The sequence below is a fragment of the Aythya fuligula genome, chromosome 4 (assembly GCF_009819795.1).
Source record: "Aythya fuligula isolate bAytFul2 chromosome 4, bAytFul2.pri, whole genome shotgun sequence".
Taxonomy (NCBI): Eukaryota; Metazoa; Chordata; class Aves; order Anseriformes; family Anatidae; genus Aythya; species Aythya fuligula.
In genome coordinates, this window is record NC_045562.1 from 73,955,624 (window position 1) to 73,977,397 (window position 21,774).

The window sequence follows — 21,774 nt, forward strand, 5'->3', positions numbered from 1 at the left end:
CTTGACCATGAAGAAATCCCTCCAGATACCCAACCCAAACCTCCCTGGAACAACTTGGGGTCATGGAGGCCAACAGTTGGCGGACCTCCATCTTCCAACTGCCCCTCGTTGGACATCCTCGCTGCCTGCTTCTTCTGGCAGGGGACAAGGAGGTGGTGTAGGACAGCAGAGCGGGTCCCATCCCACGACTTCCCTCCCATCATCGTGTCATTGGGAAATGGGAACATCCCAAATCCATGGCCAGCCACAGCTCCTCCAAGGGGACGTGGAGGACGTCGCTCAGAGCGTGCGTGCAAGAGGAGGGATTAAGGGAAGCCAACGATGGCCATTTTGGGGTTCTTCACGAGGTGGAGATGAGGTTGGCCAGATAGGGCACGGGAGGAGCCCCGAGCCAGGCAGCAGGGCCGGAGTTTCGGGTTGTGCAACGCCTCCACGGCTCACCCGGGTGAGGTCACGGAGCAGGAGGCACCTCGGCCTCCTCCACGAGGAGAGACACCGCCCAGAGCCATGGCATTAAACATGGTGCCACCTCCCCGTGGTCACGCAACGTGCCACCGGTGTCCCCGCTGAGACCGGCAGGTGGTGGGACAGGCCTGGGTGGGGTGGCATGTCCCCATTGTCCCCCATGTCCCTACTGTCCCCAGTGTCCCCACTATGTCCTCATTGTCCCCCATGTCCCTATTGTCCCCAGTGTTCCCAGTGTCCCCATTATGTCCCCATTGTCCCCATGTCTCTATTGTCACCCTACATCCCCATTGTCCTCCATATCCCCACTATGTCCCCATTGTCCCCATGTCCCTATTGTCCCCATTATGTCCCCATTGTCCCCCATGTCCCTATTGTCACCCTATATCCCCATTAGTTCCCCACTATGTCCCCATTGTCCCCCATGTCCCTATTGTCTCCAATGTTCCCATTATGTCCCCATTATGTCCCCATTATGTCCCCCATGTCCCCATTATGTCCCCATTGTCCCTATGTCCCCACTGTTGCCGTATATCCCCATTGTCCTCCATGTCCCCATTATGTCCCCATTGTCCCCATGTCCCTATTGTCCCCAGTATCCCCATTATGTCCCCATTATGTCCCCATGTCCCCATTGTCCCGTCTCCCCATTATGTCCCCATTGTCCCTATTGTCCCCAATGTCCCCATTATATCCCCATTGTCCCCATGTCTCCATTGTCACCCTACATCCCCATTATCCTCCATGTCCCCATTATGTCCCCATTGTCCCCATGTCCCCAGTGTCCCCATTATGTCCCCATGTCCCCATTGTCCCCAATGTCCCCATTATGTCCCCATTACCCCCAATGTCCCCACTACGTCCCCAACACCCCCATTATGTCCCCATCACCCCCCCTCTCCCCCCTCCCCCCTCCCCTCTCCATGACGTCACCCCTCCCCTCCCTAACCCTCCCCACCCTCCGAGGTGGGGAAGGGGGGGGGGGGGGGGGGGGAGGCTGTGCCGCGCAGGCGCAATGCGGCGCGGCGAAGCCGGAGCGGCCTTGCCCGGCGCCGGGCGGGGCGGGGCGGGGCGGGGCGGGGCGGGGCGGAGGGGGCGGGGCCAGCTCCATCCGGGTCCCTCCCCACCGGCGCCAGAGCGGCCTCGGCGGGACGGTGAGTGCGGGACGGGCCGGGGGGGGGCGGGATAAAGGGGGGGGGTCCCGGCCCTCACACGGGGCCGCCTCCCCCCGAGGGGATGCAGCGGGTTAGGGATTCGTTGGTGTGTCGCTGTTGGGACGGAGGTTGCCCCCCGGTGCCGTTTTTTGGGGGTTGGAGCCCTCCCCGGTGCGGCTCTGTGGGGTGGGGGAGGCCCCTCGGGAGCGCTGTGGGGGGCTGAGGGGGCTGGGAGCCCGCCTCACAGAGTGTCTGTGGGGTAGGGGGATGCCCGGTCCTGTATCCTTATGGGGCAAGGAGCTCCCCCTCCGTTATCCTTATGGGGCAGGGGAACCCCCCCTTCAGTATCCATATGCGGCAAGGAGCTCCCCCTCCGTTATCCTAATGGGGCAAGGAGCCCCCCCCACTATCCCTATGGGACAGGGGGATCCCCCTCCAGTAACCCTATGGGGCAGGGGAACCCCCTCCATTATCCCTATGGGGCAGGGGAACCCCCGTCCAGTATCCCTATGGGGTAAGGAGCCCCCCTCCAGCACCCTTATGGGGTGCTGAGCCCTTCCCATTCACTGCACTGTGGGGCTGGGATCCCCCCCCCTCCAGCATCCTTATGGGGCAGGGGAACCCCCCTCCAGTACCCTTATGGGGAAAGAAGCCCCTCCCCAGCATCCTTATGGGGCAAGGACCCCCCCTCCGTTATCTTTATGGGTTAGGGGGACCCCTCCTCCAGCACCCTTATGGGGTGCTGAGCCCTTCCCATTCACCACCCTGTGGAGCAGGGACCCCTTCTTATAGGACACTGAGCCCCCTTCCAGCATCCTAATGGGGTAGGGACCCCCCTTCCATCACCCCTATGGGGCAGGACCCCCTCCCCTTGCACAACCCTATAAATCAGTGGGGTTGCCCCTTCCTTCCCTCTTCGTGCACTCCCCTCCTGTTCCCTGCAGGGCACCGCCTGTCCCTGCCACCCCATACCCTGTCCCTTTTTGGGGTGCTACGCTTGGCACCCCCGAGAAGGTCCCGACATGGCGGGGGGGGAGGAGGCGACGCTCTGAGTGCTGCCTTGGCTAAAAAAAGCCCAAAAATGAAAAAAAAAAAAAAAGGGGCTCGGGATAGAAGCAGGGCAGCGGGGCGGGCACATCCCGAGCCTACTTTTGGCAGGGGACGCGTGTGGGTCCCACGGGGCTGCAAACTGCACGTTTGGGGTGAAAAACGCGCCTTTGGGGTTTTCATTTTCATGCGCCTGTGGTTTTTTTTTTTTTGGTATTTTCGGGCTTGTGTTGTCTCGGACTTCCTCAGCTGCCTTTGGGCTTTGTTTTAGCGTGGCTGTGGGCTGGAGGGGAGCCTCTCCCGACCCCAAAAACACCCTTGGGAACAGCGGGGGGGCTCTGCGGGGTCCATCGGGGTGCGGGGGGGGTCCCACGTGCGGCGAACAAAGCGCGTGGCTCGTTGTGTTGTGCTGCTTTTCTTTTTTTATTATTATTATTATTATCGATTTTTCTCTCCTCCTCTCCCCCCCGCCCCTCTGGCAGGAGGTTAGGATTACGCGCTGCTCCCCGCCTTTCATCTCCTCCTTCCTGCCCTGCGCGACGTGTAGGGCCGCACGCGGGGACGCCGGCCAGGGCGACGAGGGGAAATCTGTGCTGCCCAGGTGGACGAACCCCATTATTCTCACCCAGCCGGGCTGTCAGAGCACGAGCTGAGCTCAAAATATGAATTTTTTCCCCTTTTTTTTTCATTGTTCGAGCTGCGTCCCCACTGTGGTTGTCCCTCCCGGTGCCCCCTAAGCCAGCTCGCTGATCTATCAGCCAAAACCCCATAAAATATCGCTCCCCAAACCCCATCCCGAGTGTTTCATGCTCGCTCTGCTCCTCTCGTCTCCGTTGCTTGGCTCTTTTATTCGTGCAGGCCCGGCCGCTGGGCCATCTGCGGCGAGAAATGAAACGCAGATTTGGCCCCGAGCCCGGAAAGAAAGTAAAAAAAAAATAAATAAATAAAATAAAAAAATGAACGAGGCTTTGCCTCGGATAACTCGGGGAGGAAGAGCGCAGGAAGAAACGCTCGGGGGCAACGTGGAAGGAGCCCAAAGCGTGCTAATTGCTGCGTTTTGGGTTAAAAATTAAAAAGGGAACGCGGCAGGAGCGGCGGGCAGAGGTGCCTGGGTGCTGAGGGTGGCGAGGGGACCCGGCCCGGTCCCAGCAAGGATCCCACTCTCTCTACCCTCCCTAAATCCCTGAAAGTCTCCGGATTTTATTCCCTGCTCGGCGTTTTGGAGCTTTTCCTCGTCGTTCCCACCCAAAATCTGGCTTTGGGTGGCTGTGGTGCCGCCTGGTGTGGGGGCTGTGCTGCTTTGGAGGCGAGCCGAAGCTCTCCGTCAGGCAGGGATGGAGAAGAGGACACGGGACGAGCATCCCATGGACCTTTCCTATTTATTTTTTGCGTTCCTATTTATGTTTTGTTTCCTCGAGCCGTGCCGAGGGCTCTGCCCCGTCAGACTTTGCCTCGGGAGCGGCCACCCCGTGGCATCGTAACGGGGCCGGCTCAGCCCAGCTCGGGAGTTTCGGGGTGAGAAATGCAAGAACGGAGAGGAGCCGCTTGGAAAAGCACGGTCGGGTCCCGGCAGTGCCTCCTGCCACGCCGAGAGCCGAGCAGGAATTAATTTGGTTGTTAATTGGAGGTGCGGGAAGCTTGGGCATCACCTCCGCGGGGATGTGGTGGTACCCGAGTGCCCTACGGGGCGGGAGCCGCGTTGGTGGGATGCTCAAAGCTGCTTTTTCCTCCCCAAATGGGTGATGTGACGTCACGCCGACCCCCTCCTGCCCCGTCTCATGCGTCCATTAGCTCTAATTAATTAACGAACATCTCGCAAACAAGACGTCGACGGGGGAGTGGCAGCCGTGGAGCTCGAGAGGAGCTTGGAGACGCCGTGGGTGCGCCTCGAGGGGAGGATCTCCCGCCAGGAGGACACGTGAGCCGACCCCAAAAGCCCTCAAATGAACCAAGGAGCATACAGGGGATGGACAAACCGCCACGGTGGCGGTGCCGGCGTCCCCATCCACGTCTCACCACGCCCCAAACCCCAAAGCAGCACCCAGCAGGTCCCCACCGTGGCCTTAAATTAGCCGGGAGCAGCTGGGGCGGGGGCTGCCAGGGCTCAGGTTGCTCCCGCGCCGCCGCCGCCTCGGCTAAAACTGGATCAAAGCCTGGGGAAAGGAGCGGGCCGGGGGCAGGAGATGCAGCGAGGGAGCACGGGGCGGTGCGAGGTGTTTTAGTGCTACGGATGATTCCCCCTTTGGATGTTTCCGAGGTCGCCGTTGGGTTTTTTTGGAGCCTTTTGGGTTTCTTTCGCAGCCGCCGCTTCTAAAAGCCCCGCAGCGAGCTCGCTGCGTCGAGATCGGAGAGGAATTGGGTGCTGGGAGGGCTCCTTCCTCTGCTCCCTTCAACTCGAGGGCTGCGAACGTGGCAAGGAGAGGAGCACAACTTCGTTTTTTTTCTGGTTTTTCTTCCCGGGGAGGATTAGCCCTGCAGGATTTACGCCGGGCTCTGGAAACGGCGCCAGCTTCCCAGGCGGAGAGAGAAAGCGAAAGCGCCGCGCCGACCTTGCCCCCTTCTCGCTCCGGCCCCTCGGACCTAGCGGCTTCCCAGCTGGGGAAGGGCTTTTAGGGAGAAAAAAAGAAAAGAAAAGGCTTGAAGGAAGCTGGAACGTGGTGCTGGGAGGCAGAGCTCAGCTCATCCATCGGCCCCTTTCCACCCCAGAGGGAATCCCAGCAGGTAAGAGGGCCGGGGAGCCCGACAGCCCGTCCCAAGTGATTTTAGGGAGCCCGGGCTCAGCCTGGCTGCTGCCAAGAGCGATAAATCCACCCGAGCATCTTCCCTTCCTCCCTCCCAGCCCCGAGCAGGCCCTTCCTGCCCGCAGCCTGCACGGAATTAAAGCCCTGGCGTGGCGTAAGGATCGAATTAAGCTCCTCTCCTCGCCGAGCTCTTTCGCAAAGCAGCAAATATTTCTGCCTGCCTCCAAAGGAATCATTTTTTCCATTGTTCCGTGCGAAACCCTCGCCGGGGCTCGGCTTCCCCCCCCGGGGGTGGTTTCCTGGCGGATCGGTTCTTAAGGCAGCTGCGTTTTGGGGGCTTATTTATTTATTTCTCCCTTTTGTGAGCTCCTCAGCGGAGCGGGGACGTGCTGGAGCTGAACAAAAGCAGAGCCCTGCGAGCAGCCTGCCATAAAAGAGAGGGGGGGGGGGTCCTGGTCAAAATTGTGGGTGAAACGGTGCAGCTTTGCTTAGGGTTTTGGGTTGTTTTGGTGGTTTTCTTGTGGGTTTGGGTGGTTTTTTTTTTTGGTTTTGGTGGGAGTTAAAAGTGGGAAGTTGGCTTTCTGGGCGCCGAAAGATCACCTGAATCCCTCTCTCTGCTCGCGAAGCCTCCCTCACGCTCTGATTTATCTCACCTCTCGATGTTTCTCTCTGATTTATGGACGGTTCTCCTCCGAGCAAGCAGGTACGACCCGAGAGTGAACCTTCCCGAAGCAGGCAGCTGGTTTTTGTCACGAAAAAGGCCGTGCCTTGCTTCATTCCCCAAACCAAATCACTGCGGGCCCGCTCGCCCCTTCCCCTCGCTCCGTTTTGGGGTCCATCTGCCTGAAAACTTCGTCGGCTTCCTCCCTCGCCAGGAACTCTAATCCCTTTCAATGAGATCAAGGGATTAACGTCTTAGAAAATCGCAGGATTAGCTTGAGCCATTTTTTTTTCCCCCCCTTCCTTTCTGCGCAGCGTCACGGCACCGCCGCGCCGGAGTTTCGAAAGGGAGCCGCTCGCCGGTGCTGGCGGAGATGGGGTGCAAGGAGCTGAACCAATTTATGGGATTTGGGGCCAATCAAAGTGTTTAAAGCAATATTTTAACCCTCCTGCGTGTTCTCCGTGGAGTTTTGTGCAGTGGCAGGGTTTTTTTCAGCGCGTTTGGCCTTGTTGGTCAGCGGTTAGCTTGGAGGTGCGTGGCTCGGATGATTTTCAGCTCCTGGTTGGGCAAGCACAGAGCTGGTCTGAAAGGTTTCTTTGCAGGAAATCTGTAAAACCACGTGCTGAGATACCTCCACGAGCAGTTCCTGGGGGCTGCATTACCCCTGGAAGCAGCGTTATTTCCAAAAGTCCCGTTATTTCAAAAAATTGCTCCCCTGGAATGATCTCGGGGGGCTTGGGCTGCGCGGGGTCTTCATCGGGACGTGGCTCCCAACCCGATCGTCCCCAGCCCACGAGGAAAACCCGTGCACACCCCGGGGGTTTTTGTGACATCCCTGCTCGAGGCACTGCCAGGAATGCCTGGCCGCAGCCCAGCGTGCCCAAAAAGGGCAGCTCCTAATTTCCACCCTGCTAACGAGGCCGCGGCGCCCTCATTGAACCGCTCCAGCAGCCGCCACGCCGCTCACCCCGTGAATTCGGATGGGATTTCACACCAAACCCCTCTGAGAGAGCCAGAGCGATGCCGTGGGATGCCGAGGGGAGGATTTGGGGTCCCCCCTCTCATTTTAAAGGACGTGGCGAGCTGCGATCCGACCTCCGGGCTCTCTCCAAGCGCCTCCAACTCGTAGTAAGAGCTTACGCAAAGGCTCCCGGGCGTCATGCGCTCCCCTGACCTTTGGAGAGACACTCGATGCAGCCTGCGTGCTCGTTGCTAAGCCGGGTCGTTAGCGCCAGCAATATATTTTGCCTTCTAGTAGCCGATTCAGCAGCCAGGAATCTGTAGGGATCTGGCAGGGAGCGGGCTGTTTTCGGGCCTGCCGGTCTCTGGGGTGCCCGAGGAGGCCCCGGTAGCCTTGAAGCAGGTTTGGTTTTGGGTTTTCAGCGAGTTCTGCATCAACGTCGCAGCCTCAGCCTGGTGTTTTTGCTCATTCAGGGTTGGATTTCTGAGAAGTTTTAAATTTCGGAGAAATTTAAGCCCTTAAGCCCTCGGGCAAGCGGGGAGTTGGGGCAGGCGATGCTCCAGATTTGTGCCTTGCCCGCCCGTCACCTCCCAGGTCCCACCAGCCCTGCCCTGAATTTGGCGGTCCCTTGCCGTTCTCCGTCCCGCTGAGGTCAGGCCATGGCATCGGGAGAGCTTTCTGGCTGCAGAAAATGTCATTTTTTTTAAACCGTTTCTGTGCCAAACAGCTTGCCCGGCGTCAGCACCGCGTGTCAGGAGGGGTCTCTTCTGCCAGCTCAAGGCTTCCCCGCAGCCTGAGGACTTTCTGCAGGAGGGAAGGAAAGAAGGAAGGAAGGAAGGAAAGCGCGCTCCTGAAAGTGTCTGCTCCTCACGTAAGTCAGGAAAATCCGGCTAATTGACCTCATTAACACCTCCAGCCCTGAGATCAAGCCTCCTTTCTCCTCTCGGACACAAAGCAGGAGAGGGACAGCAGCGCTCAGCGTGGAGGCGGAGAGGGAAGGACCCACGCGTGCTGTTCCTACACACATTTCTCCGTGGGGCTTGGCCAGGCACTCCAGGAGCAGAGAATTGATTCTCCTGTCTCCTGCTGACCTCTGAGGCTTTTGCCCACCTCGCAGAACCGTGGGAGTGAAGCAATTTGTGCCCCGGGGCACAAATCTCTTTTTTTTGCTGGGTTTTCAAGCGCTGCAAAGCCCCCAGTCGCTGAGAGCAGAGCAGAACGAGCCGGGGAAGAAATATTCCCCCAAAACCCAGTGCTTTTGGTAAAAGCAGAGGAAGGGCAGGCCGAGCACGGAGCTCCTTTTTTTTTTTCCTTCCTGTAAGCACTAGGAAAAATATCAGATGGCAGTGACACGGCGGTGGGGTAAATTCCCAGCAGGCTGAGGTTTGGCGTTGGGGTTGCCTGGGTTTTCCTGAAGGGTTTTTAATGCTGTCAGCAGCTGACAACGCGGCCCTCGCAGCGACAGAGGGGCTTTCGGGGCGGCTCTTCCCCGGGATTTCTTGGTGATTTTGGTTTTGGTGTCCGGCTTTCGGTTCTCCCGCATCGAGCTACCTGTTCTGCTTTCTGTATATTTAGTAAAAATGTTGATAAAGAGCCTGCTGGGCGCTCCCAAGGCCCAAAATCCGGGGTTTGGGCTCGGAGGGAGCAGAAGGCAGCAGCATAAAGAGGAATTCTTCCCTCCCAGGCCTCACGCTGCTTTTCCACCGCGAGGCTTTGCGGCCATCTGGATCCCCTTGCAGATTATGCCCCCAAAAAACCTCCATAACCTAGCAACCCCGGGGAGCTGAAACGAGCGCCTCCTTCCCCTCCCGCAGCCCAAATCGCGCTTGGCTCGGCTCACCGCCTCGCTCGGGCTGCCGCCAGCAGCTGCTCTCCTCAGCCCCGGAGCTCCTGGAGCGCTTTGCAGGGATTTATTGATCCCTGCACTGCTTTTTGTTTTTGTTTTTTTTTTTTTTTTTCTCCTATTAAATGAGCTCGGGGAGTGGGGACGAAGGGATTTCGGGAGGTCGTATCGTCCATCTGCTTGGCGGAGAAGGCCGGTTGCTTTTTGTTCTTTGCTTTATTCAGCCTGGTGAGGGTGATTTGATTTTTTTTTTTTTTCCCCAAATGTGATATTTTGGGAACCCCCTTTAGCATCCTGCACCTCTCCCTGTCCGGATTGCGATTCCCTGGGTTATCCAGATGTTGAGCACCGGGTTCGGCTGGGCAGTGCTTGCAAGAAGCCCATGAATCGGGGAGAAAACTCCATAAATCGAGGCTTTGGCACCTGATGGGATGCGGTAGGGGCTGGTGCTGTGGGGGCAGCGGGGTCGGGTCCCACGGGGCTGCTGCATTTCACAGCCAGGAGGACGGAGGGGGGCTCGGGGCATCCTTTCCCTTCCCACCGCGCTGTCGGGAGGAAAAGTGAGCTCAGCGGGTCGTGACATCGCAGCTGGGACGGAGCCACGTGCCAGGAAAAGGGGGTGGAGGGGCAAAAAAAAACAAACCGCGGGGCCAAAGGGGGAAAAAAAATTCCTCCAGCATTATCTCATGGCCAAGGAGAAGCCCGGCTCAGCTCACGCGGGCAGCCTGCGGCTCCCCCTCAGCCTCCCGAAGATGCTCTGGCAGCCACGGATCCTGCGGCTGCTCCTCCGACTTCCTGCGGCTTTCCCGAAACTTGCTGCCTCGCCTGCAGTTCCCAGAAAAGCTGTGCCGGGTGGGATGACCCCGGGGCTGCTTTCGATTCCTCGTTCCCGCTGCTGCCAGACACGGGGAGCCCGAGCTCCGCTCCCCCGCCGGCTTAGGCTGAACTTAAAAAAGCACCAGGGATTATTTTTTTTTTTCTTTTTATTTATTTTACATCTTTTTTTTTTTTTTCTGTCTGGATCTTGCAAAATCAGCCCTGAGCGAGCCTCTTGTTTGCCTTGCTGACGGCCCTGGGCTTTAACCTGGCGCTGGGAACTGCAGCTGACCTAATTCCTGCGCCTCTCCGGCAGAAGCAAAAAGGTTTTTCCTCCTCAAGATGCGCCTCGGGACGGCGGTGACGGGGCTGCTTCTCCACTAAACTGACCCTTGAGGATCCAGAAAACTGCAGGGGTGCTGCTGGCACTGCCAGGTGGATCTGTTTATTCTCATTTTAAGACTTTTTGGCCTTTTTGGCTGCTGATCGCGTCGCCGGGAGCCTCTTCCAGCTCGCTCTTTCCCCACCAGCGGCTGAGGGGGTTAAATTTGTGTTTGGTGTCGTCCAGCCAGGGAGCGAAGCCAGGGAATTTTGGTTCCCGTTCCAAAAGCATCCGATTCCCTCTTGGAGGGAGGGGAAAGGGCTCAAAGGTCTGAACCGGGCAGCATCTCCTGGGCAGGCTTTGCTGGAGAATTGCAGCACGATGGACCGGTGGCCCAGAAGGTGCAGGGACGTTTGGAGGGAGATAAATTACACCAGGAGAGGTTTTAGGGCCTCTGCATGGGGGTTTGCAAACCCCATCCCGTGCACCTAGCTGCCCCTGGCCCTGCATGGAGCATCCTGCTTCCACAGGGAGGAATTTTTAACTTCTGCTGCCCAATTTCTGGGGGAAAAACCGCGTCCTTTTGCTCTCCGACCTCCCGCCATTCCCCTTTCTGCTTTCCATGGGCTCTGCTGGCTCTGGGGGGCTGCCACCGGCTTTTGTCACCCCCTTGGTGACGTGCGGTGACCCCTTGGGTGCCCTGGTGGTGACAGCTCCACGTTGGGATTCACCAGAATTCACCCACGTGTCACGACATCTCCTGCCAGGCTGCTTGTCCAAGTAGCTGCGTCTCACTGCTGCTTCCAAAGAGCCCCAAAACCCCTTTTTTTTTGGAAAAAGTTGTTGGAAATCTCAGCCTGGACATACGAGTCTCGTATTTCTGGCTTGTGGAAATTCCCAGGGGGAAGGCGATGGGGCCACGTTCCTCAATTCCCCCTACAAACGAAGGGATTTGGGGAAACTTTTCCTCGTGCCTGCTGCCCACTGCCAGCCCCAAAACCAAACCCTTGGCCTGGGCTAAACGTGGTTGGGACGCTCGGTGCTCTGTAAAGAAATAACAGCAACAAAAACACCCTCGGAAGGAGAGAAAAAACCCCAAGGACCATCAGGAAGCAGCAAGGGTGAGGTTCCCGTGGTGTTCCCAGTGTCGTGCAGCAAGGGAATCGCCTCCTGGGTTCCTCCCTCGGAGGTTTCCCCGCTGAAAGCTGCGTGGAAGAGCTCGGCCGAGCTGGTTGAGCTCGTTAATTGCTTGCTGCTGTTAATGAGAAGGACGGATTTGGGCTGCGTGGCTTCTTGGGGTTTGCCTTGAAGTGCCCGGCTTGTAATCAGAGGGCGCGGCGAGCAGGGGGAGGGCAGCGGCACCTGCAGCTCTCCCTTCCCTGCCTGCCCTGCTCTTTAACCTGGCGTTAACCAGAACTGGCCCTTAATTAAAGCCGTTAATTAAATCCCACGGGGACGCGGAGGCTGCGTCCTCCCCGTCCCCGCGGCTGCGTGCGGACCGGCACCTCCTGCAGGGGGTTTTGGGGTTTCCTACGGGATCCCTCCCCGCGGAGAAGCCCCGTCCCTGCGTCCAGCCCTGTCATAAGGACACCTCGGTGCCTTTTAATTTCAGGGCGTTCGGGACGTATCCTCCGTGCCTCAGCCTGGGAAAATCCAACTTTCCCTCCTTCCCTTTCATCTAGGCGGCCGGGTTTGCGCTGAGGGGCAGCCAGGCACCTTTTTATAACCCAGCCTCCAGGTCCTGCTGGGTGCAGGTCGGGATTTCAGACCCGCAGCCAGCCCCACGCGGGGTCTGGGGTCCCACGGGCACAGCCTGAAGCTTTTTGTCCTGCCTCGGAAAGCTCCCGGCCTCCCTCACGGCTCCTTTTTATTTCTTTTGGCTGCGCTCTGGGAAATCTGAAGCGAATTAAAGCACAGCTCCTCCCCTACCACGCTCCCCACCCCCCAAAAAAAAAAAAAAAGAGAAAATCAAACAAACCAAAAGCTTGGCTCCTTACAATCATCCCATTTCAGGCTTTTTTTTTCAAGTTAACAGTTTCCTGGATCCTGGGCAGGCTCTTTTTTTGCCTCTATCTGCTGATGGTGATTTTTCACCGTAACGTTTCTGCACCTCTGGGATTGTCCCGAGGAGAATGAGCCCCTGCTGTAGGGTCACGGCCACCTCGGGCATGGCGTTTTGGGGCAAAATCCTGGCCGGGATGATGCGGCAGGGAGCTTGGGATCCCTCAGGCAGCCGTGGTGGTTTGTAGCTGCGGTCTGGTGGAGCAGCTGGATGCGGCCGTCGGGAATTCGTGGCTGGAGGAGATCCCAGGCCCTAAATCCCAAGCCCTAAATCCCAGGCCCTAAAAAGGACCAGCTCATCTCCGCTGACATTCTCAGTGCGCTGAAGCCCCCAGACCTGGCTCAGTTTGGAGAGCGTCGCAGCTTGAAGGAGCTACGAAGGAAGAGGGTTGGTGCCGTGCCTCTTGGTTTGGTTGTTTTGCCTCCAAGATTGGTCCCGGATTGTTTGGGGTGCTCGGCTGGCCAGAGGGATGCTCTGTGGGGGCATTCAGCTCCTTTCCATGCCCCGGTAGCGAGATCCAGCACGTTGGGGTCTCCATCTGCTCGTTTTTTCAAGCCTTGCTGAGGCTTGCTCCTGAAACCTGCGTTCCCACAGAGGATTTATGATCCTCAGAACCCCAAAAACACGCTGCCGACCACGGTGGTCCCCCAGATGGGGACCTCAGCCGCTGATGTTCCTGGTGGGAGGCCACAAGCTCTGCTCCCGACTCGCAGAACCTCTCCTTCCCCGCATGGGGCAGCCAACAAACCCGGAATATTTCTGGAAATCCAAGCCAGCGGCCAGCACGAGGAGCCCCTGGCTCAAAAAGGAAGCAGGAGGAGGCTCACAACCGCCTCAAATCCCTTTGACCCAGCAAAGAGCACGGGGATTAAAACCCCAACCCAACCCCGCGCAGCCACGCGAAGCTGCGCATTAACTGTGCCCGAGTCGGGAACAAAGGTTTGGGGGCGGTGTCGCTTTTTTTTTTTTTTAATTATTTATTCGCAAAGCAAAACAAACATAAAAAAAAAAAACCAACCACCACCTCGGTGGCGTTGAGCAAGCCTCAGTGCGTGCGGGCTCGCGGCTCTTGCAGCCTTCCCGCTCGGGCTGGGCGCCTCGCTGAACACGTGCTGAGCTCTCCGGGGGGTTTTAATCGAGTCCAGGCTTTACCAAAAATCGTTTTTACGCCTCAAAAACCCAGGGAGCCGAAAGCAGCGGCGGGGATGCTGCCCTCGGAGAGGGGCAGGAGGTGACGCCGGGCTGGGGGGCCAGCCTCGAGCGCCCCAGAGGGGAAGAAATCGGTGCCAGGAAGGCGTGAGGATGCCAGGTGGGTGCTGGAAGCTGCAGGAGAGGGGCTGGGGCTGCGTTTTGGGGCCATGTTTTAATTTTGCTGAGGCCGCTGTCGCGTCGTCTCGCTGCCTGCCCAAAACAGCGGGGCCTGATCCTGCGAGGTGAGGGATGGGAGAGCCGCTCCTGCGCCAAGAAAACACCTGGTGAGGCTTAGAAAAAAAGGGGACAAAGGAGGAAAGGCTGCTCAGGAGCCTTTGCTGTTGGGTAGGGTTTCTTTGCTGAAACTTTCTGGGCTTAAACCCGGTTTCTTTAGGTGCCACAAAGTCCCTGCGCTGATGGGGCCGCAGCAGAAGCAAAGAGCACGGATCATTTCAGGGATTATTTTCTTCCAGACCCTGAATCCAGCCTTGCTGGGAGCCCAAATGCCTCCCTGCAGGTTCACAGCTCAGATTTGGGGCTTTTCATCGCCGTTTTCCCCGGTTATCCCCGGCCACCTCCCCCGCTTTCACCCCGTCCTGCACAAAACCTGGAGCCGCGCGGCTCCTGCGCCGAAAAAAAAAAACCAAAAACCCTGCTCCGGGGGGGATTTTGTCATCCCTCCGTAATTGAATTCCCCAAAAGCTGGGGGCAGACTGCAGGTAGTTTCCCTGTTTGTTGTGAAACTGGCTTGCACGCCGCCTCCCGTGGGCAGTAACCGATGAAAGGAAAACAAGAGAGATCATTTATTATTGGTTTTTTTTTGTTTTGTTTTGTTTTTTAACTTCCTTCTCCGAGCTGGGGGCGGGGGAACTTTGTGCCTGTTCATTCAAGGGTGAGCGGCTCGGGAGCCGCGGGGCGGAAAGGAACGATGAGGAGCCACAGCAAATCCCTGCTTTTCGGTGATTTTTCGGACGTTTGGGGCTCGGGGAGGTTTATATGGCACGGGAGAGCTCGCGGGCTGAAATCATCACCCCGGGGATGTGCCCGGGAGGTTTCGTCGGGCTCTGTCTGTGGGATTTGTGCTGGCACCTGTATTTATGGCACCTGTAAATCCCGGCAGCTCTGCCATCTGCCGCGGCGATGTCCTTGCCCTCCCCTCGGCCCCGATGGCAGCGTGGAAATCACCCTAAAGGAGTGGCGGAGGGCAGAATTTCTGCTCGGGGAGGAAACCACAGGAGAGGAGGGGAGGAAAAACTCTCCAGCCTGCCTTCTGGCTGCTTTGGGGCGTTTCAGTCTAATTAATCGGGGTTTCAGGCACAGGGGGACATTGGGATTGGGGTGGCTTGGATGCAAATCCCCGCCTGGAGCTGAATTTAAAGGACTGCCTGCGTCGGCAGGAGGGGAAATCGCTGGGCGAGGAGCACGTGGAGGGAGAAGGGGAATCCCAGGCACGGTTTAGCCTGCCCTGCTTTGTTTTCGGGGCGTCCCTCCTCTCCTCTGTGGGGCATCCCGTGTGCCGATGGAGCCTGATGTCCTCCTCTTCTCTCCCTTTCCTCGCAGCCTACCCATGAGCTCGGATTTCCAGCACTACAGTTTCAGGATGCCGAACATCGGGTTCCAGAACCTGCCTCTCAACATATACATCGTGGTTTTCGGCACGGCCATCTTCGTCTTCATCCTCAGTTTACTCTTCTGCTGCTACCTGATCAGGTAAGAATAATCGATGAGAGAAAGAATATTAAAAAAAAAAAAAAAAGGATTAAAATCAGAAAAAAAGGATTTGCTCAGCCCTTAGCATCGGCCTCAACATTCATCCCTCGCAGAGGAAACGGACGCGGAGCTCACGCAGCGTGGACCCAACACGTCTGGAAGCGAGCAGCTCCGAAAGGAACCGTGTTATCGGCTCCAAACCCAGCAGAAATTTATTTCTGGGGCCACGTAACACGGGCACGGAGCACGGTTGCTCAGGCAGGCGTCTCAACCGGGACTTGGAAGCGGGGTTTTATGGTTCCTGCCCACAGCTCGCTCTTTAATGGCTAACTCGGGCGCCGGCTGCTTAGGGAATGTTTAATGCCTGCCCCCTCGTTACCCTACCCAAATCCCTCCTCGTGAGGGATGTGTTTTCCCCGGGTTGAGCTGAACCTGTGCGGCTTGCCTGCAAAACGAAGAGGTGTTTGGGCTTTGCGAGTGTTTTCCCAGGCACTGGGTCTCGCTGGGTGTGTTCTGCCCCAGAGAAGAAATAACCAGGAGTAACGTCTGGAGGATGGAGCCAGCAAACCTTTAAATTTAGAAGTTGGAGGCGTGTGGGAAGAGAGAGGGTGAGTAACTGCTGAGAGAAGCCAGCGAGGGAAGCGGCAAGCTCCTGCTGTCTTTAAATGAAGACGGAGTGCCTGTCGGGGAGGGATGTTTGGCTGCCACCCCCAGGAATAACACCGACCTCTGAGAGATGGGAGCTTGGGCTAGATCATCTCACGATCCCTGCACAGCCCCAGCCTCGACCGAGACCTGAGGAATCCAACCAGCAGCACCAGGATTTGCAAAGGAGGATCCTCCACACCCGGAGCAGCCCCAGAAACCCAAAGCCCCCCAAAAACCAGCGGCAGGAGGATCCGGTACACAAAGCAACACCTTGAGTTCACGCTGAGTTTCTCCCCCTCCTCAGCCAGCTGCTGAAGCCCTCCTGGGTTACCCCACACATCCCTGACCCCCCCTGCGCTGAGATTTGGGGCTTTTAACCGAGGATCACATCTGGAGGCTGTGGAGCAGCGAGGAATTCATTTAACATTCGGGGAGATGCGGCGCAGGAGCATCCTCTGCAGCCCTCTTGGTGCAGCAAACCCAGCCAGGAGGCACCCCGAGCGTGGGAGAGCCAATATCTGGTGTTTTTACCCCAATCTCCGAGCTGACAGCATGGGATCAAGGATTGCTTGTGGGATCTGCCACCGCCGCCCCCCCGTAGCCTCTCGTTTGGCGAGTCTCTGATTGCCCACCACCTCCGCGAGGCACGGTGATCAGCTCTGGAGCTGGCTCTCCTGGGAGAGCTTTTTTCCCCCCTCGTAGGTGGTCCCCGGCAGCCAAGCTCTGCTTTTCCCCATCTGGGTTTCATAAGCACTTTCCCAGCCTCGGGGCTGGGCCGGTTTCACCCCTCTTGCTCCATCCCCGCTCCACAAAAAGCCCCAGCCCGAATTGGGCGGCTGCTGCCTGCCTGCCTCGTTTCCCGTGGCCGTCCTCTCCGAAATCACAAAGGAAAACCGAAGCGATTAGATGGGGAGGGGAGGGAAGCGAGGTGTCTTTGGGGTGTTCCTGCTGTTTTGGGGTTAATCCTGCTGTCTTGGCCTGCCCTCACTTCTCTCCCTCTCTTCGTTCCAGGCTCAGACACCAAGCACACAAAGAGCTTTACGCCTACAAGCAGGTGAGGTGATGAACGGGCTCCGGGAGCCAATAATCGCTCCTTCAGGTTGCCATTGAGCTTTGCTTTTCACCGGGAGGCTCTAGGTCTTTGAAAAGAGGTTGCCAACGCTCTGCCAAACCTCTTTTCCAGCTGATTTAGGGTTTTTTTTGCCAGCTGGGCCCCCTGAGAGCATCTCTTGCCTGCATGCAGCGCTCTGCAGGTCTCAGCGTTTCGGGGTCCACTGCTGTCCAACCTGGATGCTGCCCTGCAGGTGCTTGGGTGCTTCCCCCTAAGCGAGCTCAGAGGCAGCAAGAGCAATCAGCAGGACAAAAAGAGCAGAAATATAATTTATTTAAAGATAAAACACCCTGAAAGCAAGATTTTAAGCTGGAAGAGGCTTCCCCCAGCTGAAACCAAACACGGGTGCCAAGTCTCGGAGCGTTTTCCCGGGCGCTGGGGATGTCTCCACCCTCAGAGCACCTCCACTGGTGCTTCCCAAACCCTCGGGGGTGTCGTGGTGGCAGCATCCAGCGCTCCTCCAGCAGCTGCAGCGTGGGCTGGAGCTGGCTGCGGGGTCAGCACAGCCCCGTCCATCCCGGGGAAGGCATCGCCGCGGCCAACCCAGCTGCTTTCTGCAGCCACCCACACGCAGGGGTTAAAATAAACTCCATTTTCTGCTGAAACATCCCCTTTTCCCCGGGGTTTTGTAGCTTTTTCCACCTCTGACCTAGCGTTCAGGCAGGAAACCGAAGGAGGTGGGGCCGGGCTGGATGGATGTTCCAGCACGTGGCTGTTCCTGGAGCTCAGCCCCCTCCAGGCGCTCGGTTTGGGGACCTCCTGAGGTTTGTCCTCGGATCTTTTTTTTTGTGCAAACACCACTTTTCGCCCTGTCCACCCACAGGGATGCGTGCAGGCTGGAGGTGGGGTGCCGGAGGTTTCTGGCTCCTGGGGAGCTCCACGTGTACGGAGAGCTGCCGCAGCACGGGCACATCCGTGGCTCTGTGTTTTTTTATAATTATTGCTCAAAGTGTGCAGAACTGGCCCGGTTTTTAGCGTATTTTTAGAATTCAGGTTTAATTTACAGCGGGCTCTTTCTGTTTGTGCTGTGCCCTGCAAAACCTCAGCCCATTGCTGCCTTGGTGCAGCACCCGGCCCCAGCTGGTGCCCAAAAGGGGGGATTTTCAGTGTAACAGATTTTGCGCATGGAAATTCGGATTTATGGGGATCTGAGCGGCTGTAAACGCATCGGGGGCCGCGTCCTGACCCTGTCTCTGTGTTGCAGGTCATTCTCAAGGAGAAGGTGAAGGAGCTGAACCTCCACGAGGTGAGTGCGTGCGGGGCTCTGCTTCCTGGGGCGCCGCCAGCAGCGGGGGAACGCGATGAGTTTCCACCCCCGGCAGCTCCTGCAGCTCCCCTCCGTCCCTTGCCACCTCCTGGCTGCAGGGACACCGTGCCAAAAGCTGACGTGTGCCTGGCCCTGCAGCCTCCTTGCACCTCCTTGTGCTCGTTCCCTGATGCTGCTCCTCATCCTCTCTGCATGTCCCATCGCTCGCTAATGCAGCTGCCGCGGGCACAGCTGCAGAGGGGCCGGATCGAGCCAGCCCCAGCCCCCTCCCAGGGGCCTTTTCCTTTTTATGCACCATTATTTTCATGCGTTATTAATTTTCGTCATCATCATTTTCAAGCAGCATTGTTTTCCTGCAGTGGTCTTCATGCGTTTTCATGCATTTTTTTTAACGCGTTTTCACGTATTTTTGTGTGTTTTCATGCGTTGCTTTCCTCATGCGTTTTCATTCATTGTTATTTTAGGCATTTTCATGCATTTTCACAGATTGCTTTTATGCATTTTCGTGGATTTTGATTCATTTTCATGGATTTTGATTCATTTTCATGCATTTTTATGCATTTTCACGCATTTTTGTCTGTATGCACTGTCATCTTCATGCAATTTTCCACGCGTGGTTGTTTCTCCTGCCATTTTTTTCCACGCATCATCCCTTCGGTGCATTTTTTTTCATGCATTGCTGTGGGTTTTCTGCGCCGTCGTCCCCGCAGCAAGGAGCTGTGGCAGGAGGAGAGGCCGGCTGCGGGCTGCTTGGGTGTGTTAGGAATTAAAAACCCTGTTTTCATCCCCAAAGGGGGTTTGGGGAAGGCTGGGAGGGTTTTGCTCAGGCTCCTTCCGAAATATCCCATTTTGGGCAAAAAATTGGGTATTGGGGGTTTGCAGCAGCAGCTGCCAGGGCTCACCGGGAGGTAAAATCCCCGCTGGGCTCCTCTGTGCTTGCCCAGCTCTGTTTTTTTTCCCCTTTTTCCCGTGACGCCGCCTCTCCGAGGGCTTCACAGGCTCCGAAAAGTGCTCGGTCCTCTGTGCAAACCCACCAGGCTGTGCAAACAAAGCTGGGGGGCAGCGGTTCCCCTCTGCCGCCTGCGATGTTTGTGGGTAAAGCAGAAAGGGAGGCGCTGCCCGGCCCAGAGGCTGCCAACCCCGGCAATTAGAGCCCGGATTAAAGGCAGATTGGGCTTTAAACTTATTTTGATTGCTGTTTAAATGAACGGAGCAGCTTAATGACCGCAGGAGCTGGAGGATTTACCTCCGGGAGGGCCGCAGCCCTGGGGCTGTGCAAAGCTGCACTAAGCCGGGCTCTGTCCCGCGGCCAAGCCAAGCCCTGCCCAGCACCGCTGCGGAGCTCAGACAGGAGCCAAATTCCCCTTTTTTTTCCCCAATTAAAGGCAGTGGTGAGGTGAGCACCGGGGAGAGGACAGAAACCTGCACCAGGAGGCAGGAAACACTCACAGGGAGGTTTTTGGGGGAGAATTTCCCCCGGTTTAGAGCTATGCGTGGATTTTTTTGTGCTGGAAAACGCTGACCGTGCCGGTGACCCGCTCGTCTTTCAGATCTGCGCCGTCTGCTTGGAGGAGTTCAAGCCCAAGGACGAGCTGGGGATCTGTCCGTGCAAACATGCCTTCCACAGAAAGTAAGTGCGGGACGATTTCAAACACAGCAGGAGCCAGGGGCTGGGGCTGGGTCCTTTGCACTCCTCTGGTCCGAGGCACGACGCGAGGGACGGCGCCTGAATTACGCAGCCGGCGCTGCTTGGCCTGTCCCAGGCTTTAGAGAATAAACAACTGCCACCTCCCCTTTAATCAGCTTTTATTTACGGCGTGGAGCGGTGCTGCTCACCCCTTGGCTCCAGGATCAGCGCCAGGCTGCTCTCCCAGGCTCTCTGAGAGCCTGAAAAGCCGAGCGCGGCCCCAAATCCACCTGCGCCTGCAGCTCCTGGGTGGCTGCCGGGCTCCCCCTGCGCTGGAAAAGCCCCGGCCCGGGGCGCTGCGATTTTTGAAGGCGTTTTAAGAGGCAGCGAGGCGGAGGCGCCGGCACAGGGAGGTGCCAAAGCCCAAAAAAATGCTCGTTCAGGTGGAGAGCGTCTCTTAAATTCCTCCACGAGGGCTAGGGGATGGCTGCGGGTGAGCCGAGCTCGCTGCGGTGCTCCTTTCTGCCTTGCTGCGGTGGGAGAGGACAGAGGAGAACCAAAAAGCCTCCCATTTTGCCTGGTTTTGTGGCGTTGCGTCTTCAGCAATCTGCTCTGGGGTTTTCTTCCCCCTCCAGCAAGGGGAAAGGAAAAAAAAAAAAAAGAAAGGAAGGGAAAAGCCCCTTAGCAGATGGCTCTGAGTATTCAGAGCAGCAAAACTCTAGCATAACGCTTCGGTTACGTGTGGTTGTATTTTATAAGGACATTTTTATGTGCACAAAGGCACCTAGGCGGTGAATTCATTGCGCTGACGATGCTGTGGGGGGGATGGAAACAGCTCAGCCCCAACACGGCCCTGATTTGGGATGATTTGGGATGATTTGGGGTGATTTGGGATGATTTGGGGTGCTTTACCCTTTTTTTTTCCCCCCCAGGTGCCTCATCAAATGGCTGGAGGTGCGCAAGGTGTGCCCGCTCTGCAACATGCCGGTGCTGCAGCTGGCCCAGCTGCACAGCAAGCAGGACCCTGGGCCCCCCCAAAGCCCCCTCCCGGGCGCGGAGAACCTGGTATAGCTCCGAGCCCCCCCCCTGGACTCGCCCCGGCGCTCAGGGGGAGCCCCCCCCAGGGCCCCCGGAGCCGCCAACCAAAGCACTACGGCACCAGCACGGAGCTGGGGACGGACGGACGGACGGACAGAGAGCTGAGAGCACTTTAGGAGGGAGCACGTCCCCCCCCCGCACCTCCCTCGTCCTCAGAATGAGGTTTTTGGGGTTTTTTGTTTCCTCCCCGGGATCCCGGAGCTGAGGGAGAGGGGGAGAGCCTCGCCTCCACACCCGTCCCGCAGCCGGTGCCCCCCCCCCGGAGCAGCGCCGCCCACATCCACCGCGGGTTCGGTGGCACCCGAGGGGGGATTTCGGGTTTTATTTCCCCTCCTGGGGGGGTGATGTGGGTGCAGCCCCGCCTCGGTGCTGCCTTTCGTGCTCTCTCTGCCCCCGAGGGCTTCGTGCCAGGATCCCAAAAGGGCTGAGCGGGGCAGGGGGGCCATGTCCCCCCCCCACGGCGCGCGTTGGGCTACCTCAGGGCTTCCTCAACCCCCTGCCACGGGCGAGCCCCCAGGGGGGGGACAAAAATCCTGCCCTGTGCACCCGCTCTCAGCCCCAGGGGGCTCCAGGCAGTGCCAAAATCCCCCAAACCAAGCAGCCCGCGGGGCGCAAGCTGCTGGGGGGGGCCCCAACGCCCCCACTTTGCCTTTTGGGGTGAACCCGAGCACCCCACAGGCACCCGGCCCCCTTCTCCTTGCAGCTCTCGGTCCCTTTTAGGGGGGCAGGGGGGGGGGGGCTCAGTATTACCAGGGGCACAGCAGCGTGGGGCGTCCCCCTATAAAAACCGTGCCCCCCCCCGCCTGTTTATGGAGCGTGGAGCCTCATAGACGTGTTTGTACACTACAAATTCTGCAGCAGAATATTTTTTAAAACGGTCGCTGTTTTGTTTTTTTTTTCTTTTTTTTTTTTTCGGTTTATTTTCGGTCTTTTTTTTGTTTTTTGTAAGCTCTATTTTTGTATATTTAATTGCTATTTTAAAAATCCTAATGCGTCCTTTTTGCTAATCACACTATTCGTAAGGAAAAGGAGGAGAGAAAAAAAAAAAGA

General features: G+C 57.6%; 1 protein-coding gene across 1 annotated transcript; it reads left to right on the forward strand.

The window, feature by feature from the left end:
- The first annotated feature begins 1,590 nt into the window (after window positions 1–1,590).
- RNF24 (ring finger protein 24) lies at window positions 1,591–20,970 on the forward strand. The gene is made up of 6 exons (XM_032186869.1): window positions 1,591–1,619; window positions 14,824–14,973; window positions 16,633–16,675; window positions 17,937–17,978; window positions 19,550–19,629; window positions 20,559–20,970. The coding sequence occupies exons 2-6, from the start codon at window positions 14,831–14,833 to the stop codon at window positions 20,695–20,697; spliced, it is 447 nt and encodes a 148-aa protein (XP_032042760.1). The 5' UTR covers window positions 1,591–1,619; window positions 14,824–14,830; the 3' UTR covers window positions 20,698–20,970.
- Window positions 20,971–21,774: the final 804 nt, after the last annotated feature.